The sequence below is a fragment of the Mustela erminea genome, chromosome 5 (genome assembly GCF_009829155.1).
Source record: "Mustela erminea isolate mMusErm1 chromosome 5, mMusErm1.Pri, whole genome shotgun sequence".
Taxonomy (NCBI): domain Eukaryota; kingdom Metazoa; phylum Chordata; class Mammalia; order Carnivora; family Mustelidae; genus Mustela; species Mustela erminea.
Genome location: NC_045618.1, coordinates 87,781,036 through 87,806,329, shown reverse-complemented (window position 1 = coordinate 87,806,329; position 25,294 = coordinate 87,781,036). Strand labels below are relative to the sequence as shown.

Here is a 25,294-nt window from a genome sequence, read left to right as displayed (position 1 = left end):
TTCAGATCTTTTTTCCTTGACATGAAAAGATAATTACAACACAGTTTAAGAAATCAGGTTATAAAACATTAGGTACATAGCATTATCCCAGTTTTGTTCTATGCTATTTATTTGCATACAGAAAATTCTGGAATCATATATTTAAGAATGTAAACAATACTATTTCTTGATGGCAATATTTTGAATAATTGAGGGGTTTTGCCTTTTCTTGCATATTTGCTAAAGTGTTGTTTTTATTATTACTTTGTAACAAAATAATAAATGAAACTAAACATTAAATTCTGACAGTTAGCCTTTGGTTTTCCAATTGCTGCAGTTGCCACTGTTTTAATGTTTAGAACTAACAGTCTGTCCACATTTTTTTCAAAATGTGACTAAGAATTTCTCTTGTAATTTGAAGCCAAGTGGAGTGTTAGGTCTCGGATCTCTAGCCTAAGCACGGCTTACCACGAGGAAGCTGGCTATAAGGTGAACCTGACTTGAGAAGGTCAGCCAATGTTTGTAAGACAGCATTTTTTGCCAGCTCTCTCTTTATTGGTGGTGGATCAACAAAATAAACAAGCAATTTTACATAGAGAAGTCAGTAAAATAGAACGTAAGTCCATAAATAGACTAAGTAACACAGTGGAATTTAAGGTATGAGAAGTTGGCATTTCAAATTAGTGAGGAAAGAGGATTTATTGAATAAATGATAAGCAACTGACTAGTCACTTGGGAAAAAATAATGCTTATCTATCAAATTAATTACAGATGGATCAAGGAAAGCTATGAAATTACTAGAAGAAAATATGAGAAAATACATTTAAATTTAAGTGTAGAAAAGCCCTTTCTAAGAACGATACCAAGACCAGGACACATGGAGAATGATTACTCTAGTTTTTACTACATAAAAATTAAGGCCTCTGGATAGCATAAAACACCATAAACAAAACTAGAAAAAAGCAAACAACAAATTAAAAGGAAAAGTCTACTATCTAAGAAAAATGGTTAAAATCTTTAATATAAAAGATCACTTAGGAGCACCGGGATGGCTCAGTGGGTTAAGCCTCTGCCTTCGGCTCAGGTCATGATTTCAGGGTCCTGGGATGGAGCCCCACATTGGGCTCGTTGCTCAGTGGAGAGCCTGCTTCCCCCTCTCTCTCTCTCTGCCTGCCTCTCTGCCTACTTGTGATCTCTGTCTGTCAAATAAATAAAATATTTGTAAACAAGATCATTTATAAATCAATAAGGAAGAAATGAATGATGACACAAGAGAACATGAATTGATAATTCTCAAAAGGAGAAAAATAGCCAAAGACATCTAAAAATGTGCTCACCCTCACTAGAAATCAATAAAAATATAATAATAAAGAGATATGTTTCCTCATCAGATTAGGAAAAAATCAAGAAGATTGATAATTTGTTGTCTGATAAGAGTGAAAGGAAATGAAGAGCATCATAAATTATTGAAAGCAGTGTACGTCCATATAATTTTTCTGGAGAGAAGTCTGGTAATATGCATCAAAAACTTCAAAGCAAAAGTTTAATAAATTATTCCACATTTGAGGTGTTCTTACACTGCAGCTTGGTTAAATTAGTGAATAATATGAAAATATTTAAATGTTCACACATAATCTTGGGTGAAAAATCCATCTATAGAATGTATACATGGTTTAAACACCTACACATCCAAGAGATGTCAGAAGAATATTCACCAAAATGTGAGCTTAATCTAAGTGTTTAAACACTTTTAATGATTTACCTTATTTTAAAACCCCAAATCTCAAATTCCATGCTAATGCTGAACAACTATAAACTTCTCCTTAGAATACAGAAAATTTAAAAGCAAAATTATAATCAATATGAAACATTTTTATGGTTCTAATCAAAATTGCTATCTAGCAGGTTAAATATAAGTTTGAACAATATATTGTTATTGTTATTTTAAATAAACTTAAGTATGTACCAACGCTAGTCCAAAATATCCTTGGTGTTTGCTACAAATAACAATTACTATATGCAGAATTAGGAGAGCATTAAAATATACAAGCACAAACATTGTAACTGTTCATCTTACAGAAAAAACAAAAACCACCAAATGAAAGGGTATTCATTTTGTGTTTACAATTACCTTTCTTGAGAACACTTATTAGTGCAGAAAAAAAATCATACATTTCTCTGAACTTGTAGGCTCAGCAGACAGATATATTTTGAAAAGGTTAAGCTATGTTTAGCAAGGTAATCCTCAAGAGATGGATGCCAGAGAATTAAATATTCAGTACTTAAATTAACTTCTTATTTGGTACTTAGGAACAAATTGCCAAGAATTATCATCATCAAATAGAACATTTATTGACTCTCTTGGAAAAAGAATGATCTACTTGAAGAAAAAGAATTTTAGAATTGGAAGGAAACCAGTATTTTTAACACTTTGCATGACTAACAGAAGCTATAACTCTTCAGAATGTTGCTTAGCTTACAGTGCTAATGGAAATTACTCAAAATGGTAGTTTCATGATTACTAGATTATGTTTATAACTTTATTTTCCACTTTCAGCTTTAGCTTTTAAAAGATATGCCTAAAATGTCATGTAGAACTGTTACTTTCTACCAGAGAAGCAGGAAGTTTTGAAATTTCCAAAATTCTTCACATACAATTTATTTCAAAAATTTCAGAACATTCACCTTATAAATCAAAACTAAGAGACTTAGGTGTATAAGATTATGAATAGCAAATAAATCCTTGAAAAATATTTTTGCCTAAACAGAAAATAAACATGAGAATGACCCTCTTTTAGGAATTCAAATTGAATTTCATTGTGGTTACTAAATGCAGGGAAATTGGATGATTTCAAATCCTGAAAGAATGCAGTGAAGTGTTACAGTTTTTATTAAAAGTCAAGTTTGAGAAAATGAGCTCAGCATATACCATGAAAAGAATGGGTAAGTTACTTATAATTCTGTGACAGTTCATGTAATTAAAAGTGGTCCTTTAAAATACTGTCATATTTTAATGAAATACTTGAAACATAATACTTAAAATGTTTCTATTTAAATCTAACTAAATATTCAATATTCTTAATATTTTCAAATGTGTCGTAGGTAATGTTTCAGGATTCCTATCAGCTCTTCTGAAAGACAGGAGACTTATGAATATACATTCTCAATGAGCAGGTGATTTCACCCCCAAAGGGCTGAAAGTTGGTGCCTGGGGAGGAGGGTGATGAGAGCTTACTCTTTATGTATATGGCATATATATGAACACACACACATATATGTATATGTATACATACACTTATGTATATGTATATATGTATGTGTAAATAGATACAGCACCATAAAGAGATACAACATATATCCAGGATATTAAAATTTAATGGGGAAGGGCAATTAGGAGGAAAAGCCTTTTAAAAGCCTTCCTTAAAGGGGTGATGGTGAAAAGAAGTTTGAGGAAAAACTGTGTCAGACACATCTGAATTTTTATCACTATCCAAGGTGAGAACTTGGGCAAGCAACCCAATATTATGGAGCCTAAGCTTCTTCAAGACTAAAATGGAAATTATGACTTCTTGTAGTTGAGGATTTAAAAAGAAAAGATGCAAAGCACACTACACAGTGCTAGGATTATAGTTTCTGCTAAATAAATGTGACCTCCATTCCCTTTTCTCCTCTCTTTTGAGGATGCTATAAATTACAGACTCTCCAGTAAAGAATGCTCAGATGCCAAAGGGGAATGAGACATGAAGAGAAATGGAAGAAACTCCAGAGGCATGTATAAAATGAATTTTATACATGATCCCTGGACTCAGTGTGCCCAAAGGAGGTGTGAAATCTACAAGACTGACTTGGAATCTCAAATCTGTGATTTTCTTAATTGTATAAGCCTAACAATGTGGCTTGATTTTTATGAACCTCAATTTTCACATCTCTTCTCCACAGAATTATTACAAAGAACAAATACGCTAATGTATGTGACACTCTTTGGTGACACTAGACACCACTAAACTAAAGTTACCAAATAAGCCATGGTTCATGCTGTTAATAGCAGGAAATGAAGATGTTGTCCTAGACTGTGTATGTACTGGGAAGGAATGGAAAAGGACACAAACTGCTCCTCTCTAGTGTCTAAAAACAGAATTGAGTCTTCAAAATCTCAACCTCAAAGACAGGATTTCTTTGACAGTTTAAATCTGGTTTAAAAGAAAATTACCAGAGGAACTCTTACCTGTCTCTTCGCTCTTCATCTGTTAAGTGATTATCTAAGAAAGAGGTTCCCAATATCGTAAGCAAAGTATTGTGACCTTTCTTGTCAGCTGTATGGTACACTCGAGAAGCCAAGTGCAAGTTAACAGGCAGCTCCTGGGCTGGGACAGTGGTGCACAGATCATGAAGGGTTGGAAAGTGGTAGTCTTGCAGAATTCTGCAACGAAGAAAAGAAAGTGGACTTCTTTGATCATTTGCAGTCTTTTCAATATAAAATACGTTGATATTAACAATTTAGGCTCTAAAGAGGGTGTCTAAATGTATAAGATTTAAAACTATAATACTGGTTTATAACAAATTTAATACCACCATTGACCAGATCTTCAAAGTTATATATCCAGCTTTCTGCTGAAGATCTCAATCTATGTGACCTACAGATAGCTCAGAAACAACAGGTCAAAAAGCAAACTCATTGTTACCTCACCCCAAACCTCTTCTGCTGATTTCTGTAACTCAGTTGGGGATACCATATCCAACCATCATGCATTATGTCTTTGCCACTCTGCTCAAATGTTAATGTCCCTGAAGAAATAGAACAATGTAGCATATTATCCATTAACTAACATCAATGGAACCCAGGTCTCTAAAGTTTATGCAGCATCTTCCTTCCCACTCTGCTAGAACTTGCCTCTCTCCTGCCTTTCCAAAGTAGACAAGACATGAAAATCTTTCTTAATTCCCATTGTCACTCACCATCCAATCAACAAATATGTGTAGAACACCTACCATGTACTACTACTACTGATCTGTACTAGGCTATTTTATACATTTTCATTAACTCCCACAAGGAACTTATTATATGGGAGATATTATTATCATTTTAGAGCAGGCTTATTTTGGAGAGGTCAATAAAATTGGTAACTACTAGGATCTACATACAATGCTGCTGGCTATAATCCAATTTTTTTTTTTTTTCGTAGTACTGCCTGTTAATGACCCCTGAGGTGGAAGTGGATCTTATCCAGTATGATTCCATCTCCGCCTCCCTACTATAACTACACCAGTAGGTTAAGCATCTGCCTTCAGCTCAGGTCATGATCCCAGGGTCCTGGGATCAAGCACCGCATCGGGTTCCCTGCTCAATGGGGAGCCTGCTTCTCCCTCTCCCTCTGCCTCTGACCACCAACATCCCTGCTTGTGTGCTGCTATCTCTCTGTCATAATAAATAGATAAATCTCTTCTAAAATGTTTTTAAAAATAAATAAAATTATACTCTTACATTAATCACATGATGCCCTTTTCACCAAACCAAATGAAATGAACTTTAGATCATGTTCTCTAGGACCTCTAAGACACAGTGGACAATATCGATGACCTTCCTGAAACTGCAAGCTTTTTTAAACCTGTGCTGTCCCAGCTCTCCATCTCTCTCTCAAATTCATCATGATTTGATTTAGTCACTGTTTTCTTTCTCCATCTTCCAAACGGAGGATGACTTCCAAAGCTGAACTCCCCTTTGTATGTTGGAAAAGTAAGTGTCAGTGTTTCTATTTGCTCTTGTGCTGAGACCTCCCGAATTTCATCTCCAGTATCACTATCTCACCTAGATTCCTGGCCTCTAAGATATGAAACACTGAGCCATCTTTGACTCCTCTTTCTTTCACTTGCACATCCTATGAAAAATTGGGGCTTTCTGCAGCTCGGAGCTGCTCCTTCTCCCCCCTCACTTCCAAAACACTCCAGTACAGGTCCTCATCACTCCAGCCTGAGAGCTGGACTGAGCACCGCAGCCTCTGTCTCTTCCTCTCTTCTATTCTTCCTGCAAAATTCTATCACACTGTCTGTAAATACTCCTTTGCCCAGCACCACAGTTTTCTGTCTCTTGCTGCATTCATCTACCTTCCTCTCTCTAAGTTTCAAGGCTCTTAAAGTCTGACTGCACTTCTAACACAGGGGTCAGAGTCAGGCTGACTCTGTTCAAATCCTGTTTAAAATTATCACTAGGTCATAAGCAAGTCAATTCATTTATTTATCCCCTGGAAAATTGGAAATAACAACATTAGCACCTCCTGGATAAAGCTACTTGAAGAAAGAAAGGAGATGAGAACAAACTGGTGTTTGCCAGAGGGGAGGCAGTGGAGGAATGGGCAAAGTGGGGAAGAGGAGTGGTAGATATAAGTTTCCAACTCAGGAAGGAACAAGTCATGGGCATGAAGGGCACAGGAGAGGGGATATAGTCAGTAGTATTGTGATAGCATCGTATGGTGCCAGGTGTTAGCTACACTTGCGGGGAGCCTAGCATAACAGAATTGTTGAATCATTGGGTTGTACACCTGAAATTAATGTAACATTGCATGTCAACTCTACCGCAATACAAAAAAAAGAAAGGATTGAATGCATTTAAAATAGTTTCACTCATGAGGCAGATATAAGCTATTATTATCTGTCTCGACAATTCATGGGGGACAGAAACGCCGGTCAGTTCCTTCAGTTACAAATCAAGTGCGCCTATCATTTTGTCCATGTTTAAATATCCTTCAAACAATGCCTGAAGACAAACTTCTCCGCAAAATTTACTGTTCTTTTTTCTTTTTGACAAATACCTCTTTTCATACATTGCCTTCTTCTTGTGCCAACCCTTCTGACCCTTTATCTAATGGATTAATGCTGAGCTGTCTACCTACTGCTCCATGTAGTCTAGATAGGAGCAAACTATAAAGAATTTAGACTTTAGAGTTGGCTGGGCCTGGATCAGAATCTTAGTTCCAGCACTTGTAAGCTATGTCACTAGGTTCTCTGAAGGTCTTCCGTAAGATGAAAATAAAATCTCTAACTATTAAAAGAAATCCCTAACTACTGTATTTGTATAATTGATGATAATAAACAGTTCCTGGCCTGTGGGAGTTTCAAGAAATGCCTGTTTTACTTTTTTTTGCTATTGTTATTAATTTGTATTGGACAGCACTTAACCCATCACTAGGCACAATATGAACATTACTGAATCACTAATAGAGAGCAGTTTATATCATTTCCAAAACACCATAGGACTCAACAAGAACAGGGCATAAAATCTATACATGTTTGAGTAGGGCAGGGGTTGGGGGTGGTAAAACCAAAGCATTTAAAAATGCCTGAGACAAAGAAACCTAACTAGAGGAGTGAAAATGGGTGTCCAGGAAGCCAGGGATCCAAAGAGAGAACTTGGGACAGGGGAAAAGAAAAATTAAAAAAGAGGAGAAAAAAAGGTGAGCTCTTGAAGTCAAGCTCATCTACATCATCATTCTGTCTAGAACAGGTCCTGGCTAGTGGAATGTACTTGAGATTACATTACGAATTTCTTTTCCTTGAAAAAGCGCTACAACCAATCTGAATTCCTATGCTCCCATTATACTCTAATAACAGATTTGCAAGTGAATCTCCCTAGGTCATTGAGCTAACTAACATTATGTTTCCAAGAAATGGCTGAATTTCCAAGAAAATGATTTAATTTGGGGGCTAGTCACTGGTGAGAAAAGTTAGGTTAAAAAAAAAAAAAGTGTTTAAAGAAAAAGGAGTCGTGAATAAAAGATTTTCAGAAACATTTTTTCTAAAATTGTCTTTCATTATGCAAATTTCTTAACTATCAGCTTTTCATTCCTCACCATCTTATTCTTAATTCCCTCTAATGGAAACTTCTCATTTCAATTTTAATGAATTAACACAGTACTAAATATATCAAAAAGATCTACAAATATTTTTGGCATGCTCGAGAAAGGCTGTATGTTTTTATAGCACACTCTCCTTAAACGGGACTATTTGTCATTCTTTGAAACACTAAGACATAAAAAAGAAAAGACTCTGACTCTGTGTGTGGCCATACTACTTTGCTTAATGCACTAAATGCAAGGTTTTTTAGGGAAAAAAAATCACGAAGTTTCTGCTTCATTGATAATCTGACAGTAACTATTTATTGAAGGTAAAATACTTGTTGTCTGCTGTCACTATTTGTTTTAATACATAATCTTGCTAACTAAATGAGCTTAAAAGCAATGCAGATAAGCAAAGGCATGTACAGGGTCACTTAAATACCAATTCGACTCTTTCATAAACTTTGGAATTCTTTTCCCATGAGTCTATTCTCGGCTACTAAATTGTGAGTAATATCCATTTACAAAGTCTAGGCTGGCCATAAAAAGGTTGTCTTCCATGTCCAGCACACCTTTCAGTGCCCTAAGCAACAACAAAAGCTAATAATTAAAGCTTCTTTAAGCCCCAATAAAGAGTCAAATGAAGAAGAATCTAGAATAAACCAACTCATAAAAGCCTAGTGGTAAAATAAGGAGAAAACCAGTTTCAACAAGGTGATTGGCAAAAGAGAAACCCATAAATCTAAATTGCATTTACACATATTATTCAAAATTGTGGTACCCTTGCATAATAAGACCCTCCATTAAAACTTGGGGGAGGGAGGATAAAACATGAAATGAAAGTAGAGAAAAATAAGGTCATCTAAATTACTAAGTTGATTGGCCTATAAATATTTTGTGTTGGGTTGAATTTTATTTTATTTCATCATAACAAAATAAACCAACATACTTAGCAGTTAATCCAAATTAGTCATTTTTGTGACCAAAAATATCAGAGCTAACAGGTTAACATTTAATTTTCCTTAGTCTCACAAAGAGCTATTTTTAATCAATTATATCATTGTTAAATCATTAAACTAAGTACATTGGCCAAAACAGTTATGGAAAGAAGTGTGAAGTAGAGCACATATATCCTAACCATAATATCTGACACCAGTTCTTCCTGTGGGAAAGTTTAACTTAGATCTCATATATATGAATTTCTAAAACATTAAATTTTCCTTTAAAAATTCATTTTCAGGTATCAATGCTATTAAATAACTTCTCTTCAGGCAGTAAAATTTGTAAACTTAAGGAAGTTACTTTTTTTTCGGTAGTTTTTGATCCCACGAGGGTTTTGAACACCTTCTTTGTCTCTGTTCTGGAATTCCTAATTTACTTTTTTGTGTTCGCTTAACTTCTTTTCCTCTAATTTGCAAAAATTCTGATGATTTCACCTTCAAGAAAATATAAAGGAGGCTATTAAGGAAAGTTGTAACATGAGAATTAGATCTTTCTCTCATATTTAATGGTCTTATATTTAAATTCCTAATTTCTATGTGTATTTTATAACATAATATAAATCCTAAAGGTGAATCGATATTTTCCTCTAAATCCTTTTCTAAATTTTTAAATATACACCTTCATAGCAATAAAAATATTAGTATCATATTTATCTATAATATTTTATTTATTGCCTGGGGCGCCTGCGTGGCTCATTCAGTTAAGTTTCTGCCTTAGGCTCAGGTCATGATCTCAGGATCCTAGGATCGAGTCACACATCTGGCTTTCTGCTCAGTGGGTCATCTGCTTCTCCCTCTCCCTCTGCCGCCTCTACCCCACCCCCCAAACACTCTCTCTCTCTCAAATAAATAAAATCTTTTAAAAACATATTTTATTTATTGCCTTAATACTATTAGAAGAAATACAAGATTTTCCCCTCCATGGCCTACTCTTCTTGATTGCTTTTTTTTTCCTAAGATTTTTTTTAAGTAATCTCTACACCCAACATGAGGCTCAAACATAAAACCTTTAGATCAAGAGTCACACACTCCACCAACTGAGCCATCCAGGCTCCCCTTCAATGGTATTTTTAATAGAATTTTCCCTTAGTCTCTTAAAAGTTTGGCATGACTGGTTGCAAGCAGAAGCCAAAATGAACTTTAATGCTTTATATAACTGTTTTGAGCAAAGTTTACCAATTTGTACTTCTTACAGTTGTACTGTTATTCTATTTTTACTGCTTGGGGAAAATCAAATGCATTTCTGTCTCTTAAATAATTGTCTTTTAATCATTACAGGTATTAAGAGTATCATTTTCCTAGATTTCCTAGAAAATTTGCAGAATTCATGGTATGAGGTCATCAAAATATATTTTCTCTGTGGGATGTTCTGGGTTTTTGTTTTGGTTTGGTTTGGTTTTTGGTTTTTGGTTGTTTTTTTTTAAGACTAGATTTAAGGAAGAAAGCAGGGAGGCTTTCCTTGGGAAATGCAGAGATATGGTTGAGAAATTGGAGAAGGCCAGATAAAGGGAGGTTTTCATAAATTAGGTAGAGGGTTTAGGCTCCCAGCAGTAGAAAGGAGAGAGCTATTGTGATTTCTTAGGTGAAGAAGTGATGATGAGTAAGGAAAGCTCAGAGTCCAGACCATTCTATCTCACCACCCCATTAATGTTTGAATTTCCCTTACAGTTTCTCCACCAAATGGTCATTCATCCTGGTTTGAACATGGTGGGGAATGGAGGACTTCGATATATCCAAAGGCAGCCACTTTCTCTCTGAAAGTCCTCCAGTTGTTTGTTTGTTATAGAGCCTAACAACTTTCATCCACCAGTCTCAATTCAAACCTCAGGATCATACAGGTACAGTCTAGCTTCTTCCATCTGACTGGCAATCAAATATTTGAATACAGCTGACTCTCCTGGGCCTACTTTTCCCCCAAATAAACCATGCAGTCCCTTCAACTCTACCCTATATGATGTGTTTCTGAAGTACTGTGCTTTGTCATCTTGAATACTCTCTTCCAAATGGTCTCCATTTTGTCTTTTTTGCTCCTAGGATTGTAAACCCAGATCTGAACACGACATGTGAGGTGTGATGGGATCTGATCAGCCAGGAGAAAGATGATCGTCTTTTATAGTATTCATCAATCAGCGCAAACTACGATAATTACACTTGTCTTCCTCTCACAAAACAAAATCATGGCCTAAACAAAACTCTGAAGTCTTTCACATTTGCTCTGAGTCATGTCATCCCATATCTATGTAATTAGCTTGTGGACCCAAGGGCAGAACCATAGACATATTTATTCCAATTAAGTTTCATCTGAGGTTTGACAACCAAACCTTATCAATGACATTTGGATGTTATCTACCAATACAATCAGTAATCTTCCATATTCTCATTCAAATTATTAGGAAATATGCTACAATGGACACAGCCCTCTCACAGTCCACCAGGGACTTTCATGGCTAGCTGTGCATCATTTGCAGAACTAATTACAAATCTGTCTAGCAGTTCACCTGATTTCAGTCTAGTCTATGAAACCATCATTGGGAGGCTTGTATAAATGGATTGCTGAAATCCAAAAGCTAATAACAATAACTAATGTTTAATGAGCTTCCTTGTAGGCAAAGCTCTTTACCTTGATAGTCTTTCATTGAACTCCAGGCCTGATACTTTTCTGACACTCAGTCCAGTAAGTCTAAAAAAGAAATAAGGTTGGTCTTCTGTGGTTTGTCCTTAAGAAACCCATGCTGCTCCAAGCGAGACTGCTTCCTCTTATAAGCTGTTTCTAAGGGGTTCTTCTAAAGCTCTCACAGCTCTTTTAATGAGTCATTTTATCATTCCAGAATTCTGTCATCTGATCAATGCATACATTACAGAAACCATAACCCTTATCCTTAAAAAGATCAATCTCAGATTTGCAGTTGCCAGACCCCAGGCTTTGAGCTCCCCTCCCACTACAGCCTGTCTTCAAAACTGCTGCAGACAGGGGCGCAACAGGCTTCAACCCATCTGTCTTAGGCTCAGGTACCTAAGTTACTCTTAAAATCTTTTACCAATCTTGGGCTTCAAGTTTCTTTTATCACTTCTTTTCCCCTTCTTTCTAAACTAAAGATTATTCTCCTTGTCAGGTTTATGAGAAGCAAAGTACAAGTTTATCAGCTTCCTTTTCTCTTTGTCATATTTCTGTTTACTTAAAACCTCAACCTTTTTTCAAAATTAAATTAAGGCAGCTTTGTCATATGTTGTCATCACACCATTCATCCATAATGATGGGGTTATCCTTCCTTTTTTCTCTCTTTGCTCTTAAACTAATTTGAAAAAAAAATAATTTTTTATTCTTAGCATGATTCACAGGTCTCAACCCATTCTGGATCTTAGGCATTTTGATATAATTATTATAGCCACTTGAAACTTTCATGTTTATCTATAAATGTCTATTTCTTCTTTCATCTTTATGTATCTTTAAAACTCTGAATGCAGTAGATCATTTATAACTGTTTTTGTGAGAATTTTTTTTAAGATTTTGTTTATTTACTTGACAGAGAGAGAGAAAGAGAGAGAGCAGGAGGAGAGGCAAGCAGAGGGAGAAGGAGAAGGAGAAGCAGATTTCCCACTGAGTAGGGAGCCCAATGATCCTGGGACTCCAAGATCATGACCTGAGCCAAAGGCAGTTGCTTAACCAACTGAGCCACCCAGGCATCCTATTTTTGTGAGAATCTGAGGAGATTTAGGGCATCCTGCATCTCTTAAACTTCCTTCCATTTAGAATCCCAAGACATGTAATATCTATATTTTTACAGACTTTTACCCGTTTCCCTCTTAAAATGTTCAGCAATCCTCTTGCAGGCCCTAGTGTCAGTCATTTCTTCATGGACACCATTACCTCATTTCTCTTTCTTATTTAATTTATCTAAGTCATGTTGCTCATGACTAAGGAGAGAGTCCTAACAATTATTATACTAATGAGCTTCTTAGAATAGAAATGGTCATAAAAACTAATCAAATTATCTGCTTTTCTGCTGAATGAGACCTTCTGGCATATATCTGAGCAGTGGAAGTCCTGCACTACTCCTTTAACACACCTCTGTGCTAGTTCCATTTGCTGTGTCAAAACAGGTCTTCTTGTCCCCCCAGTCGGGTTGGCTTGCTGGAGTATATTATTCCTCATTCTTGTACCAGAGATGCTAGAGTCTAATTTTATGCCTTCAGAGATCCAAAGTAAAGTTCATGGTTTATAACTGATCTCAACATGTCAACGCAAATAAATACAAGATACTTGGTGGGACAAGTCACAGGACTACTGCCTTTCTATGGCATTACTAACATGTCTCACACTATGCCAAAAAAATACACCATCAAGTCTTTGATGGTTTTCTCTTCTTGCCCTCTTGAAACATTTCTGGTTCTAGTTTAGAGCTCTCTTAATCCATTCTCCCAAGTCTTTCTTGTCCAACCATTCCTTCTAGTTTCATGAGGACCACTCTATCCTGAGTCATTATTGTAATGGAGAATTTCCATTTGAACTTAGCCAGACATCTGTTAATTATTGTTATGAAAGAGCACTGTTGCAAAGAGGTAAAGAGTAAAGGTTCCAGAATTAGACCATCTCAGTTCAAGTCTTGCTTTTAAAACCTAACTAGATATTTGTACTTGGACAAGTTCTTTATGTTCTTTTTTTTTTAACTTTTTTTTATTTAAAAAAATTTTTTATAAACATATAATGTATTTTTATCCCCAAGGGTACAGGTCTGTGAATTGCCAGGTTTACACACTTCACAGCACTCACCATAGCACATTCCCTCCCCAATGTCCATAACCCCACCCCTCTTTCCCAACCCCCCTCCCCCCAGCAACCCTCAGTTTGTTTTGTGAGATTAAGAGTCACTTATGGTTTGTCTCCCTCCTGATCCCATCTTGTTTCATTTATTCTTCTCCTACCCCCAATCCCCCCACATTGCATGTCCACTTCCTCATATCAGGGAGATCATATGATAGTTGTCTTTCTCCGATAGTTGTCTGTTTTAGAGTATGATACCCTCTAGTTCCATCCACGTCGTCGCAAATGGCAAGATTTCATTACTTTTGATGGCTGCATAGTATATACATAGTATATACAATTCCATTGTATATATATACCACCTCTTCTTTATCCATTCATCTGTTGATAGACATCTAGGGTCTTTCCATAATTTGGCTATTGTGGACATTGCTGCTATAAACATTCGGGTGCACATTCCCCTTCGGATCACTACATTTATATCTTTAGGGTAAATACCCAGTAGCACGATTGCTGGTTCATAGGGTAGTTCTATTTTCAACTTTTTGAGGAACCTCCATGCTGTTTTCCAGAGTGGTTGCACCAGCTTCCATTCCCACCAACAGTGTTGGAGGGTTCCCTTTCTCTGCATCCTCACCAGCATCTGTCATTTCCTGACTTGTTAATTTTAACCATACTGACTGGTGTGAGGTGGTATCTCATTGTGGTTTTGATTTGTATTTCCCTGATGCCGAGTGATGTGGAGCACTTTTTCATGTGTCTGTTGGCCATCTGGATGTCTTCTTTGCAGAAATGTCTGTTCATGTCCTCTGCCCATTTCTTAATTGGATTATTTGTTCTTTGGGTGTTGAGTTTGCTAAGCTCTTTATAGATTTTAGCCCTTTATCTGATATGTCATTTGCAAATATCTTCTCCCATTCTGTCAGTAGTCTTTTGGTTTTGTTAACTGTTTCCTCTGTTGCGCAAAAGCTTTGGATCTTGATGAAATCCCAATAGCTCATTTTTGCCCTTGCTTCCCTTGCCTTTGGCGATGTATGTAGGAAGAAGTTGCTGCAGCTGAGGTCAAAGAGGTTGCTGCCTGTGTTCTCCTCAAGGATTTTGATGGATTCCTTTCTCACATTGAGGTCCTTCATCCATTTTGTGTCTATTTTTGTATGTGGTTTAAGGAAATGGTCCAATTTCATTTTTCTGCATGTGGCTGTCCAATTTTCCCAGCACCATTTATTGAAGACACTGTCTTTTTTCCATTGGACATTCCTTCCTGCTTTGTCAAATATTAGTTGACCATAGAGTTGAGGGTCTATTTCTGGGCTCTCTATTCTGTTCCATTGATCTGTGTGTCTATTTTTGTGCCAGTACCATACTGTCTTGATGATGACAGCTTTGTAATAGAGCTTGAAGTCTGGAATTGTGATGCCAACAACTTTGGCTTTCTTTTTCAATATTCCTTTGGCTATTCGAGGTCTTTTCTGGTTCCATATAAATTTTAGGATTATTTGTTCCATTTCTTCGAAAAAAAAATGGGTGGGATTTTGATAGGGATTGCATTAAATGTGTAAATAGCTTTAGGTAGCATAGACATTTTCACAATATTTGTTCTTCCCATCCAGGAGCATGGAACATTTTTCCATTTCTTTGTGTCTTCCTCAATTTCTTTCATGAGCACTTTATAGTTTTCTGAGTATAGATTCTTTGCCTCTTTGGTTAGGTTTATTCCTAGGCATCTTATGGTTTTGGGTGCAATTGTAGATGGGATTGAGTCCTTAATTTCTCTTTCTTCTGTCTTGTTGGTGTAGAGAAATGCAACTGATTTCTGTGCATTGACTTTATATCCTGACACTTTACTGAATTCCTGTACAAGTTCTAGCAGTTTTGGAGTGGAGCCTTTTGGGTTTTCCACATATAGTATCATATCATCTGCAAAGAGTGATAGTTTGACTTCTTCTTTGCCGATTTGGATTCCTTTAATTTCTTTTTGTTGTCTGATTGCTGAGCCTAGGACTTCTAGTACTGTGTTGAATAGCAGTGGTGATAACGGACATCCCTGCCGTGTTCCTGACCTTAGCGGAAAAGCTTTCAGTTTTTCTCCATTGATAATGATATTTGCAGTGGGATTTTCATAGATGGCTTGGATAATATTGATGTATGTGCCCTCTATCCCTACACTTTGAAGAGTTTTGATCAAGAAGGGATGTTGTAATTTGTCAAATGCTTTTTCAGCATCTATTGAGAGTATCATATGGTTCTTGTTCTTTCTTTTATTAATGTATTGTATCACACTGATTGTTTTGTGGATGTTGGACCAAACTTGCAGCCCTGGAATAAATCCCACTTGGTCGTGGTGAATAATCCCTTTAATGTACTGTTGAATCCTATTGGCTAGTATATTGGTGAGAATTTTCACATCCGTGTTCACCAAGGATATTGGTCTGTAATTCTCTTTTGTGATGGGATCCTTGTCTGGTTTTGGGATCAAGGTGATGCTGGCCTCATAAAATGAGTTTGGAAGTGTTCCTTCCATTTCTATTTTTTGGAACAGTTTCAGGAGAATAGGAATTAGTTCCTCTTTAAATGTTTGGTAGAATTCCCCTGGGAAGCCGTCTGGCCCTGGACTTTTGTTTGTTTGGAGATTTTTAATGACTGTTTCAATCTCCTTACTGGTTATGGGTCTGTTCAGGTTTTCTATTTCTTCCTGGTTCAGTTGTGGTAGTTGATATGTCTCTAGGAATGCATCCATTTTTTCCAGATTGTCAAATTTGTTGGCGTAAAGTTGCTCATAGTATGTTCTTATAATTGTTTGTATTTCTTTGGTGTTGGTTGTGATCTCTCCTCTTTCATTCATGATTTTATTTATTTGGGTCCTTTCTCTTTTCTTTTTGATAAGTCTGGCCAGGGGTTTAGCAATCTTATGAATTCTTTCAAAGAACCAGCTCCGAGTTTTGTTGATTTGTTCTATTGTTTTTTTGTTTGTTTGTTTGTTTCTATTTCATTGATTTCTGCTCTGATCTTTATGATTTCTCTTCTCCTGCTAGGTTTAGGCTTTCTTTCTTGTTCTTTCTCCAGCTCCTTTAGGTGTTGGGTTAGGTTGTGTATTTGAGACCTTTCTGGTTTCTTGAGAAAGGTTTGTACCACTATAGATTTTCGTCTCAGGACTTCCTTTGCTGTGTCCCACAGATTTTGAACCGTTATGTTTTCATTATCATTTGTTTCCACGATTCTTTTCAGTTCTTTAATTTCCTGATTGACCCATTAATTCTTTAGAAGGATGCTGTTTAGTCTCCATATATTTGTGTTCTTTCCAAATTTCTTCTTGAGATTGAGTTCTAGCTTCAGAGCATTGTGGTCTGAAAATATGCAGGGAATGATCCCAATCTTTCGATACCAGTTGAGACCTGATTTATGACCCAGGATGTGACCTATTCTGGAGAATGTTCCATGTGCATTAGAGAAGAATGTGTATTCTGCTGCTTTGGGATGAAATGTTCTGAATATATCTGTGATGTCCGTCTGGTCCAGTGTGTCCTTTATTTCCTTGTTGATCTTTGTTTGGATGATCTGTCCATTTCAGTGAGGGGAGTGTTACTATTATTGTATTATTGTATTATTATTGTATTTTTGTGTACTATTATTATATTATTGTATTGTATTGTATTATTGTCGATGTGTTTCTTTGATTTTGTTAATAATTGGTTTATATAGCTGGCTGCTCCCACATTAGAGGCATAGATATTTAAAACTGTTAGATCTTCTTGTTGGACAGACCCTTTGAGTATGATATAGAGTCCTTCCTCATCTCTTATTATAGTCTTTGGCTTAAAATCCAATTGATCTGATATAAGGATTGCCACCCCAGCTTTCTTCTAATGTCCATTAGCATGATGTGTTGTTTTCCACCCCCTCACTTTAAATCTGGAGGTGTCTTTGGGTCTAAAATGAGTTTCTTGTAGGCAGCATATTGATGGGTTTTGGTTTTTTATCCATTCTGATACCCTGTGTCTCTTGATTGGGGCATTGAGCCCTTTAACATTCAGGGTAACTATTGAGAGATATGAATTTAGTGCCATTGTATTGCCTGTAAGGTGACTGTTACTGTATTGTCTCTGTTCCTTTCTGATCTACTACTTGTAGGCTCTCTCTTTGCTTAGAGGACCCCTTTCAATATTTCCTGTAGAGCTGGTTTGGTGTTTGCAAATTCTTTCAGTTTTTGTTTGTCCTGGAAGCTTTTTATCTCTCCTTCTATTTTCAATGATAGCCTAGATGGATATAGTGTTCTTGGTTGCATGTTATTCTCATTTAGTGCAGTGAATATATCATGGCAGTTCTTTCTGGCCTGCCAGGTCTCTGTGGATAAGTCCACTGCCAATCTAATATTTTTACCATTGTATGTTACAGGCTTCTTTTCCTGGGCTGCTTTCAGGATTTTCTCTTTGTCGCTAAGACTTGTGAATTTTACTATCAGGTGACGGGGTGTGGGCCTATTCTTGTTGATTTTGACGGGGGTTCTCTGCACCTTCTGGATTTTGATGCTTGTTCCCTTTGCCATATTAGGGAAATTCTCTACAATAATTCTCTCCAATATACTTTCTGCTCCCCTCTCTCTTTCTTCTTCTTCTGGAATCCCAATTATTCTAATGTTGTTTCGTCTTATGGTGTCACTTATCTCTCGAATTCTCCCCTTGTGGTCCAGTAGCTGTTTGACCCTCTTTTGCTCAGCTTCTTTATTTTCTGTCATTTGGTCTTCTATATCGCTATTTCTTTCTTCTGCTTCATTTATCCTAGCAGTGACCGTCCATTTTTTATTCCACCTCATTAATAGCTTTTTTGATTTCAACTTGGTTAGATTTTAGTTCTTTTATGTCTCCAGAAAGGGCCTTTATCTCTCCAGAGAGGGTTTCTCTAGTATCTTCCATGCCTTTTTCGAGCCTGGCTAGAACCTTGAGAATTGTCATTCTGAACTCTAGATCTGACATATTACCAATGTCTGTATGGATTAGGTCCCTAGCCTTTGGTACTGCCTCTTGTTCTTTTTTTGTGGTGAGCTTTTCCACCTTGTCATTTTGTCCAGATAAGAGTATATGAAGAAGCAAATAAAATACTGAAAGGGTGGCAAAGACCCCAAGAAAATCATTTTAACCAAATCAGAAGAGACCCCAAATCGTGGGAGGGGAGAAGGGGATAAAAAGATGTTCAGAAAAAAATACAATAAAATAAAATAAATTATTTTTTAAAAAAGAAAATAAAGAAAAAATATAAAAAAGAAAAATATGTATAGCAATATAGATAGATAGATAGATAAACTAGTTTAAAAACGTTAAAAAAGAAAAGGGTAAAAGTTAAAAAAAATTTAGCAGAAGAAAAAAAATCAAAAAAAAAAATTAAATTAACTGCAAGACTAAAGAATCATAGGAAGAAAGGCATGTGTTCCATGCTTTGCTTTCTCCTCCACTGGAATTCTGCTGCTCTCCTTTGTCTTGGCTGGATTTCTTGTTGATCTTCTGGGGGAGGGGCCTGTTGCAGTGATTCTCAAGTGTCTTTGCCGCAGGCAGAATTGCACTGCCCTTACCAAGGGCCGGGCTAAGTAATCTGCTCAGGTTCGCTTTCAGGAGCTTTTGTCCCCTGAATGCTTTCCGTAGAGTTCCGGAGGATGGGAATGAAAATGGCAGCCTCCCAGTCTCCAGCCCAGAGGAGCCAAGAGCTCGGGGGCTCCACTCCTCAGTGCACCCTCAGAGAAAAGAGCCCAATCACTCCCATCTCCCTGGCCTCTGCCTGCGTTCCAAGCTCACCCAACCTGCAACCAGTTCAAGGTAACCCCGAGCTGAGAGCTCACTCTCAGCTCTGTCTCTGTAGCCAGCTTTCCCAGTCTAATACCTGCAAGCTCTGCGACACTCAGACACCCCCGATCCTTGGTGCGGGACCTAGGGCCACACTGGCCCCACATGGGCTTCACCCTGGTTTAGCCTCTAGAGCTATGTCCCTCAGTGGAGCAGACTTTAAAAAGTCCTTATTTTGTGCTCCATTGTTCCGCTGTTTGCAGGGAACTGGCCCCTCCCCCCTGCAGTCTATCTTCCGGTTGCTTTGGATTCACTTCTCCGCCGGTCCTACCTTTCAGAAAGTGGTCAATTTTCTATTTCTAGAATTGCTGTTCCTCTTCTCTTTGATCTCCTGCTGGATTTGTAGGTGTTTGCAATGGTTTGATAAGCTATCTAGGCGATCTCCTGCTACCTGATGTAGTCTCAGCCTGCTACTTCTCCACCATCTTGACTCCTCCCCCCAGTTCTTTATATTCTTTATGACAGTTTATTCAAATACAGTCTTGTTAAGAAATCTATTTTTAGAAGTAGGATAATATATGCAAAACACTTAACAAAGTGGATGAACGCAACTAGAAAAGAGAAAGAAAACCTTACAAACAACAATGTTAGGAATAATCTAGATCTTGGAGGCTCACTGTGGGCTAAAGGCAAGGGGAGGGGAGGTCACAGATAAATCCAAGGTTTCAGAGTTGGGAATTTTGGATCCAAGTTAAAGAATGGCCAGTTGACGTGGGTGAAAAAATAGCAGGAATACTGTCTTTAATAGGAGAGGGTACCCAAAAGGAGAGGGAAGGTTGTTTACCTTCCCATTTCAATCAGCTAGAGAGAGGATCCATGGTGATAATAAGATAATATTTTGTGGTTCAGGGAAAAGTGGCTTTTTTTTTAATATTTTATTTATTTATTTGACAGAGATCACAAGTAGGCAGAGAGGCAGGGAGAGAGAGAGGAGAAACCAGACTCCCTGCTGAGCAGAGAGCCCGATGCGGGACTCGATCCCAGGACGCTGGGATCATGACCCAAGCTGAAGGCAGAGGCTTTAACCCACTGAGCCACCCAGGCACCCCGTATCCTAATAAAATGTACCCATTTTAAATATATTCATTAAAGTCAAAAAGTAACTCAAATTAAAGAAAAGTACCAAGTGAATAGTAGTAAAGTAATATACAGATATGGTAAAAAGTTATTTAAATTATACATAGATAAAATAAATCTGAGAAACATTCTCACAACAGGAAAAGACTTAGGGTTAGGATAAACCCAAACAGGGCAAAGTTATAAAACATACAAAATTCACCCAGTTCTGTTCCCTGGGTTCCAGTTTCTGACTCCCTCAAGATGGTAATGAGAGGACTTTGGGTCAGTTTCTGAAAGCCCTGAGTTTCCTTCCCTCCTTAAAAATGTGTCTTCTTCCTGGGTGGCTCAGTTATTAAGAGTGTGCCTTCCGCTCAGGTCATGATCCCAGCATCCTGGGAGTCCTGGGATTGAGGCCCCATATTGGGCTCCCTGTTCAGCAGTGTTCTGTCTCTTGCTATCTCCCTCTGTCATAAATAACTTAAAAATCTTTTTAAAAAAAAAAATGTCTTCTCTCCCCAGAATTGTGATTAGGGTTGAGACAAAAAGCCCTCAATATACAGATATCTCCTTTTCCCAAATGAGCAATTTACAAGTAGAAGGCCCTTTTTCAGGGCGAATCAACCTCCACGCCATGGCCCTTGCCTGATCCATTTCTTCACACTTGCACATCCACACAAATCATAACTGTTTCAAACACAAATAGTATTTTACCTTTGAAGATGCCTGTTTGGCTGCTTTGGAATCACCTGTGGGCTGTTCGTCTTTCAACGAAGACGATTCATCTGCTGGCCGAACTTCCAGAGTTTCCTGAGATTTACATACTGTGCTTCCTGCTTCTGAGACTCCCCACTCTAACATATCTTCTTGCTCAAGCTGGAAAATACTTGAGATAGCTTTAGGAAGTTCTTCAAGCATATTCTGTGGGAAAACATAAATGTACAAGAATGTTCTTCTTATTGGTCCTCCCAAAGTTTTAAGTCACACAGTGCTTTTTTCTAACCACAAAATGATAATAAAAATGCATGATTAAAATTAACCAAAGGTGGTAAATTTCTTCTGAAGATTTAAAAAGAGAAATTCAAATTGATTTAAGAACAATGTAAAGCCTAGCAAATTATTTTCTCTGGTTCTTGTCTCAGAAAAATATAGCTACCCCACAGTAACTATGCACCAACTCTAAGGAAACCATGAGACACCAATCTGACCCTGACTTCACCGCAAAATCATGCAGAATCAAGGCCCACTGAAACATCTCACCTCTGAGGCTCATCGGTCCTGAGAAATGGGATTTCTGCTAACTAGATGCTCTTCCAGAAGCCTGACTTCAGGTACTCAAAGAAGAGCTGACCCAGAGGCCCAGAGGCCTCGAGAAGACTACCCACACATCCCCACTCCATTGTAAGCCCTAGTGAAAAGCCCTCACAAAATATCACTCTTAAAACTATTTTGTGTTCCTTAAAAATATCTCATTGATTTAATCTATATTTCACCAAGTCTTAGGTAAAGTATCTTTATAACCATATTTTGATATTACCCAATTTTAAACCAAAACTATGTGGGATTATGGAATACTGGCAATTAAAGCTTCATTGCCTCAAATTAACAGATGGATAAAACCAGTCTGATTTATACAAAAGCCTGAATTCTAGAGAATGACTTGAAAATGCAATTGCATCACTTTGTTCTTCAATACATTTTCATTTGCTAATAAGTGAAATAAAGGATAAAGATGTCATACAGCATCAAATACTATTTATCTTTATTATACAAAAAGGATGGCTAAACCAAGAAATTTGTTTGTAAAATGAAACTTTAATCTGGAGTTCATATTTCTATAAAACTATTTATTGGATGGTGCAATGAAAAGAGTAAAATTTTATAACTAGATGGGACATTATTCAAATCCTGGATCTGTCAATTAATAGATGGGTGATTTTGGTCGTTACTTAATTCTTTTTAGCCTCATTCTCCTCATTGTAAAAAGGGGGCTTAATAAAATCTTTTTCATAAAATGGCAGAACAGATATGCTCAGGTGATGTGTATTATGGGCCTTGTGCTTTCTATGATAAGCTCATTCATTCCATCCTCCATAGATTTGGCATGTGAATCACTCCCTTTCTTTTCAATTTCTCTTCTCCTGGCTTCAACACATACTCCCGATTCTGATTTGGGAGACTGAACAGATGAAGGTACCACCCGTCAAAACAGAAAATAAAGAAAGAGAAGCTTGAGGAGAGGGCAGTGACAATCCTGTAGCTGCAACTGACCCTCTTCAGGACTCTGTCGAGCCTTCCCTTTGCCACCAAACCTTTACAGATCGTGTCTGTATCCTGTGCCCTCCTTCTGTTTCAGCCTGCATTACACTGTATTGTAGTTGTCTAAGTAATCATTGTCATAATCATAATCATCAACATACATGAGCATTATCTCATTTAAGCTTAATCTTCACCACAACTCCACGAAGCAAGAACTGTTTGTAACCCCATTTTGTGGATGAAGAAACTGAGACTTTCAAACGTTAAGAAATCTACCCAAGGTCACAGTGAGAGTAAGTAGCAGTGCTCTGTTTGAACCTAGACAACCTGAATCCAATCTTCACTCTCTTACCCTCTTTCTCCTACTCCCAATAGACAAGCACTCAAAGTGTGGTCCACAGACTCCTGACAATCTTTGAGACCCTTTCAGGGGATCTGCAATTTCAAAGCTATTTTCATAATAATACCAAGTCTTACTTGCCTTTTTCACTGTGTTGATGCTTGCACTCATGATGGAAAAGCAGTAGTGGGTAAAACAGTGAACCAATACTTTTCATATGATTAACATGTGAGTTTACAAAAGCATGCAGGGGTTGAAGAGCCATTCAAAGAACAAGACAGACCAATGGATGTTAATGTAAGGATATACAATACGTTACTTTATCTTGTTTCAGATGCCTCATTGCAACTCATCTTTAAGACACTACCACTTGTAGAGTTTTGGTATATTAATAAAGAATAGTGGCCATAATTTTGTTAAGAAGTTGTTAAAATATTATTCCTTTTTTAATCTGTATGAGACTAGGCTTACCTAATATATTTCAACCAAAAAACATACAAAACAGATATGAGACTCTAGCTCTCTATTAAACTAGGTATTATACAGATACGCAAAAAAATGCTCTTGCTAAAATTTTTTGAGATTTTTTTTCTAAAATGGTATGTTCGATGTTCATATGTAATTGGCTTATTATTATTTTAAATGAATGGATAAATATATTTTTCTCAGTTTTAATTTCTATTATGGTAAACATTGATTGATACAATCCATATAAACAAAAACTTCTTTGGATCCTTAAAATATTTTTCAAGAGTTTAAAGGCATCCTCCAGCAACTGGGTGATGGACATTAAGGAGAGCATGTGATGTAATAAGCACTGGATATTATAAAGACTGATGTATCAGAGCTGTACCTATAGAACAAATAATTCATTATATGTTAATTAATTAAATTTAAAATTTTTAAAAAAGAATATTTAAACTGTAAAAAAAAAAGAGTTTAAAGTCATCCTGAGACCAGAAAGTTTAAGTACTTTAAAACTTAAAATCTAAGAAAACAAAAAAATCATATCTTACCTATCTCTATATCTCAAGAACTTAGTGCATTTATACCATCTCCAATTATTTGTGAACAAGTAAATGAGTAAATGAAAGAAAATTATATCAATTTTTTCCTCTGCTATGTAGTCTTTATTTAGAATATTCATTAAGCAGTATTGTACTTTGTCTCTTTATATATTGGTCTACTCCATAAAATGAGTTCCTCAAGGTCAAGAACTGTCTTTTCTATCTTTATATTAACCATGTCTAAAACAAAGCCTACCATGTTGTAAGAAAAGGGATGAATAAATAAACTCTTTGATTTTTTTAAATAAGTATGTGAGGAAATTATTCTCCATGATGATTCAAAAACTATTGTATTTGAAATGGTAGGTACTTAAAGAAAATAAGTTGCATCAAAGAACTAAGAGATCTCTGACCTGTGGCACTGAGATGTTCACAAGTGAGGCCGCCATGCTCTGAGTGTAGGATGACCAGATGACAGCATGTTAGCCAATGTTCCCCAGATAAATATCAGCCCAGTAAACTTCTAGAAGCCTAAGGGACAGGTAGGATGGACAGATAGAGTTCTGCTCTCTGGCAGAGTGTCTGAAATGAAAGATATCACAGAGGAGCCTTTTTACCATGACCAGGTATCAAGTTAAAAGGTATTTTCTAACTTAAAAAGTCAGTGGCCAGGAGTGCCAGGGTGATTCAGTCAGTTAAGCATCTGATTCTTGGTCTCCGCTCAGGTCATGATGTCAGAGTCATGAGATCAAGTCCCACATCAGGCTCCATGCTCTGTTTGGAGTCTGCTTAAGACACCCTCTCCCTCCCTCTGCCCATCCCTCCATGCGTGCACACATGCGCTCTCTTTCTCCTTCTCCCTCTAAAATAAATAAATAAATCTCATGAGAAAAAAAAAAGCCAGTGGCCAGAAAAAGTCCAGTGATTGCTTGTAAATGTCAAAACTGAGAGAATGATTCCCACAGAATTACAAAGAAATCAATATTTTTGTTTAAATCTTTATTTTAAAGAGTCAAAATGATGTCTAAGTCAAGTACCTGATATTGGGCCCTTTTCATATTTTCCTGAAAAATGGTATCTTTTGTTATACTTTACATGAATGCAGCAAATGGTTTTAAGTCAAATGGTATTAATGAAGAATTTCTATTTTTCCACACCTGACTAATCTTGTATTTTCAGTTTATTATACCCACTGGAAGCTTATATATCAGTGGTTTCGATATCTACCTA

The 25,294-nt window shown here is 36.8% G+C and overlaps 1 protein-coding gene across 1 annotated transcript in view; it reads right to left on the bottom strand.

The window, feature by feature from the left end:
- Positions 1-25,294, bottom strand: part of TTC6 (tetratricopeptide repeat domain 6) — a 214,642-nt gene that overhangs the window by 113,506 nt on the left and 75,842 nt on the right. The window contains exons 4-6 of the mRNA XM_032344066.1: positions 21,173-21,379; positions 9,111-9,244; positions 4,205-4,399 (exon numbers count right to left, since the gene is read on the bottom strand). Coding sequence (XP_032199957.1) covers positions 4,205-4,399; positions 9,111-9,244; positions 21,173-21,379 — 536 coding nt within the window. The remainder of the gene's footprint in view (positions 1-4,204; positions 4,400-9,110; positions 9,245-21,172; positions 21,380-25,294) is intronic.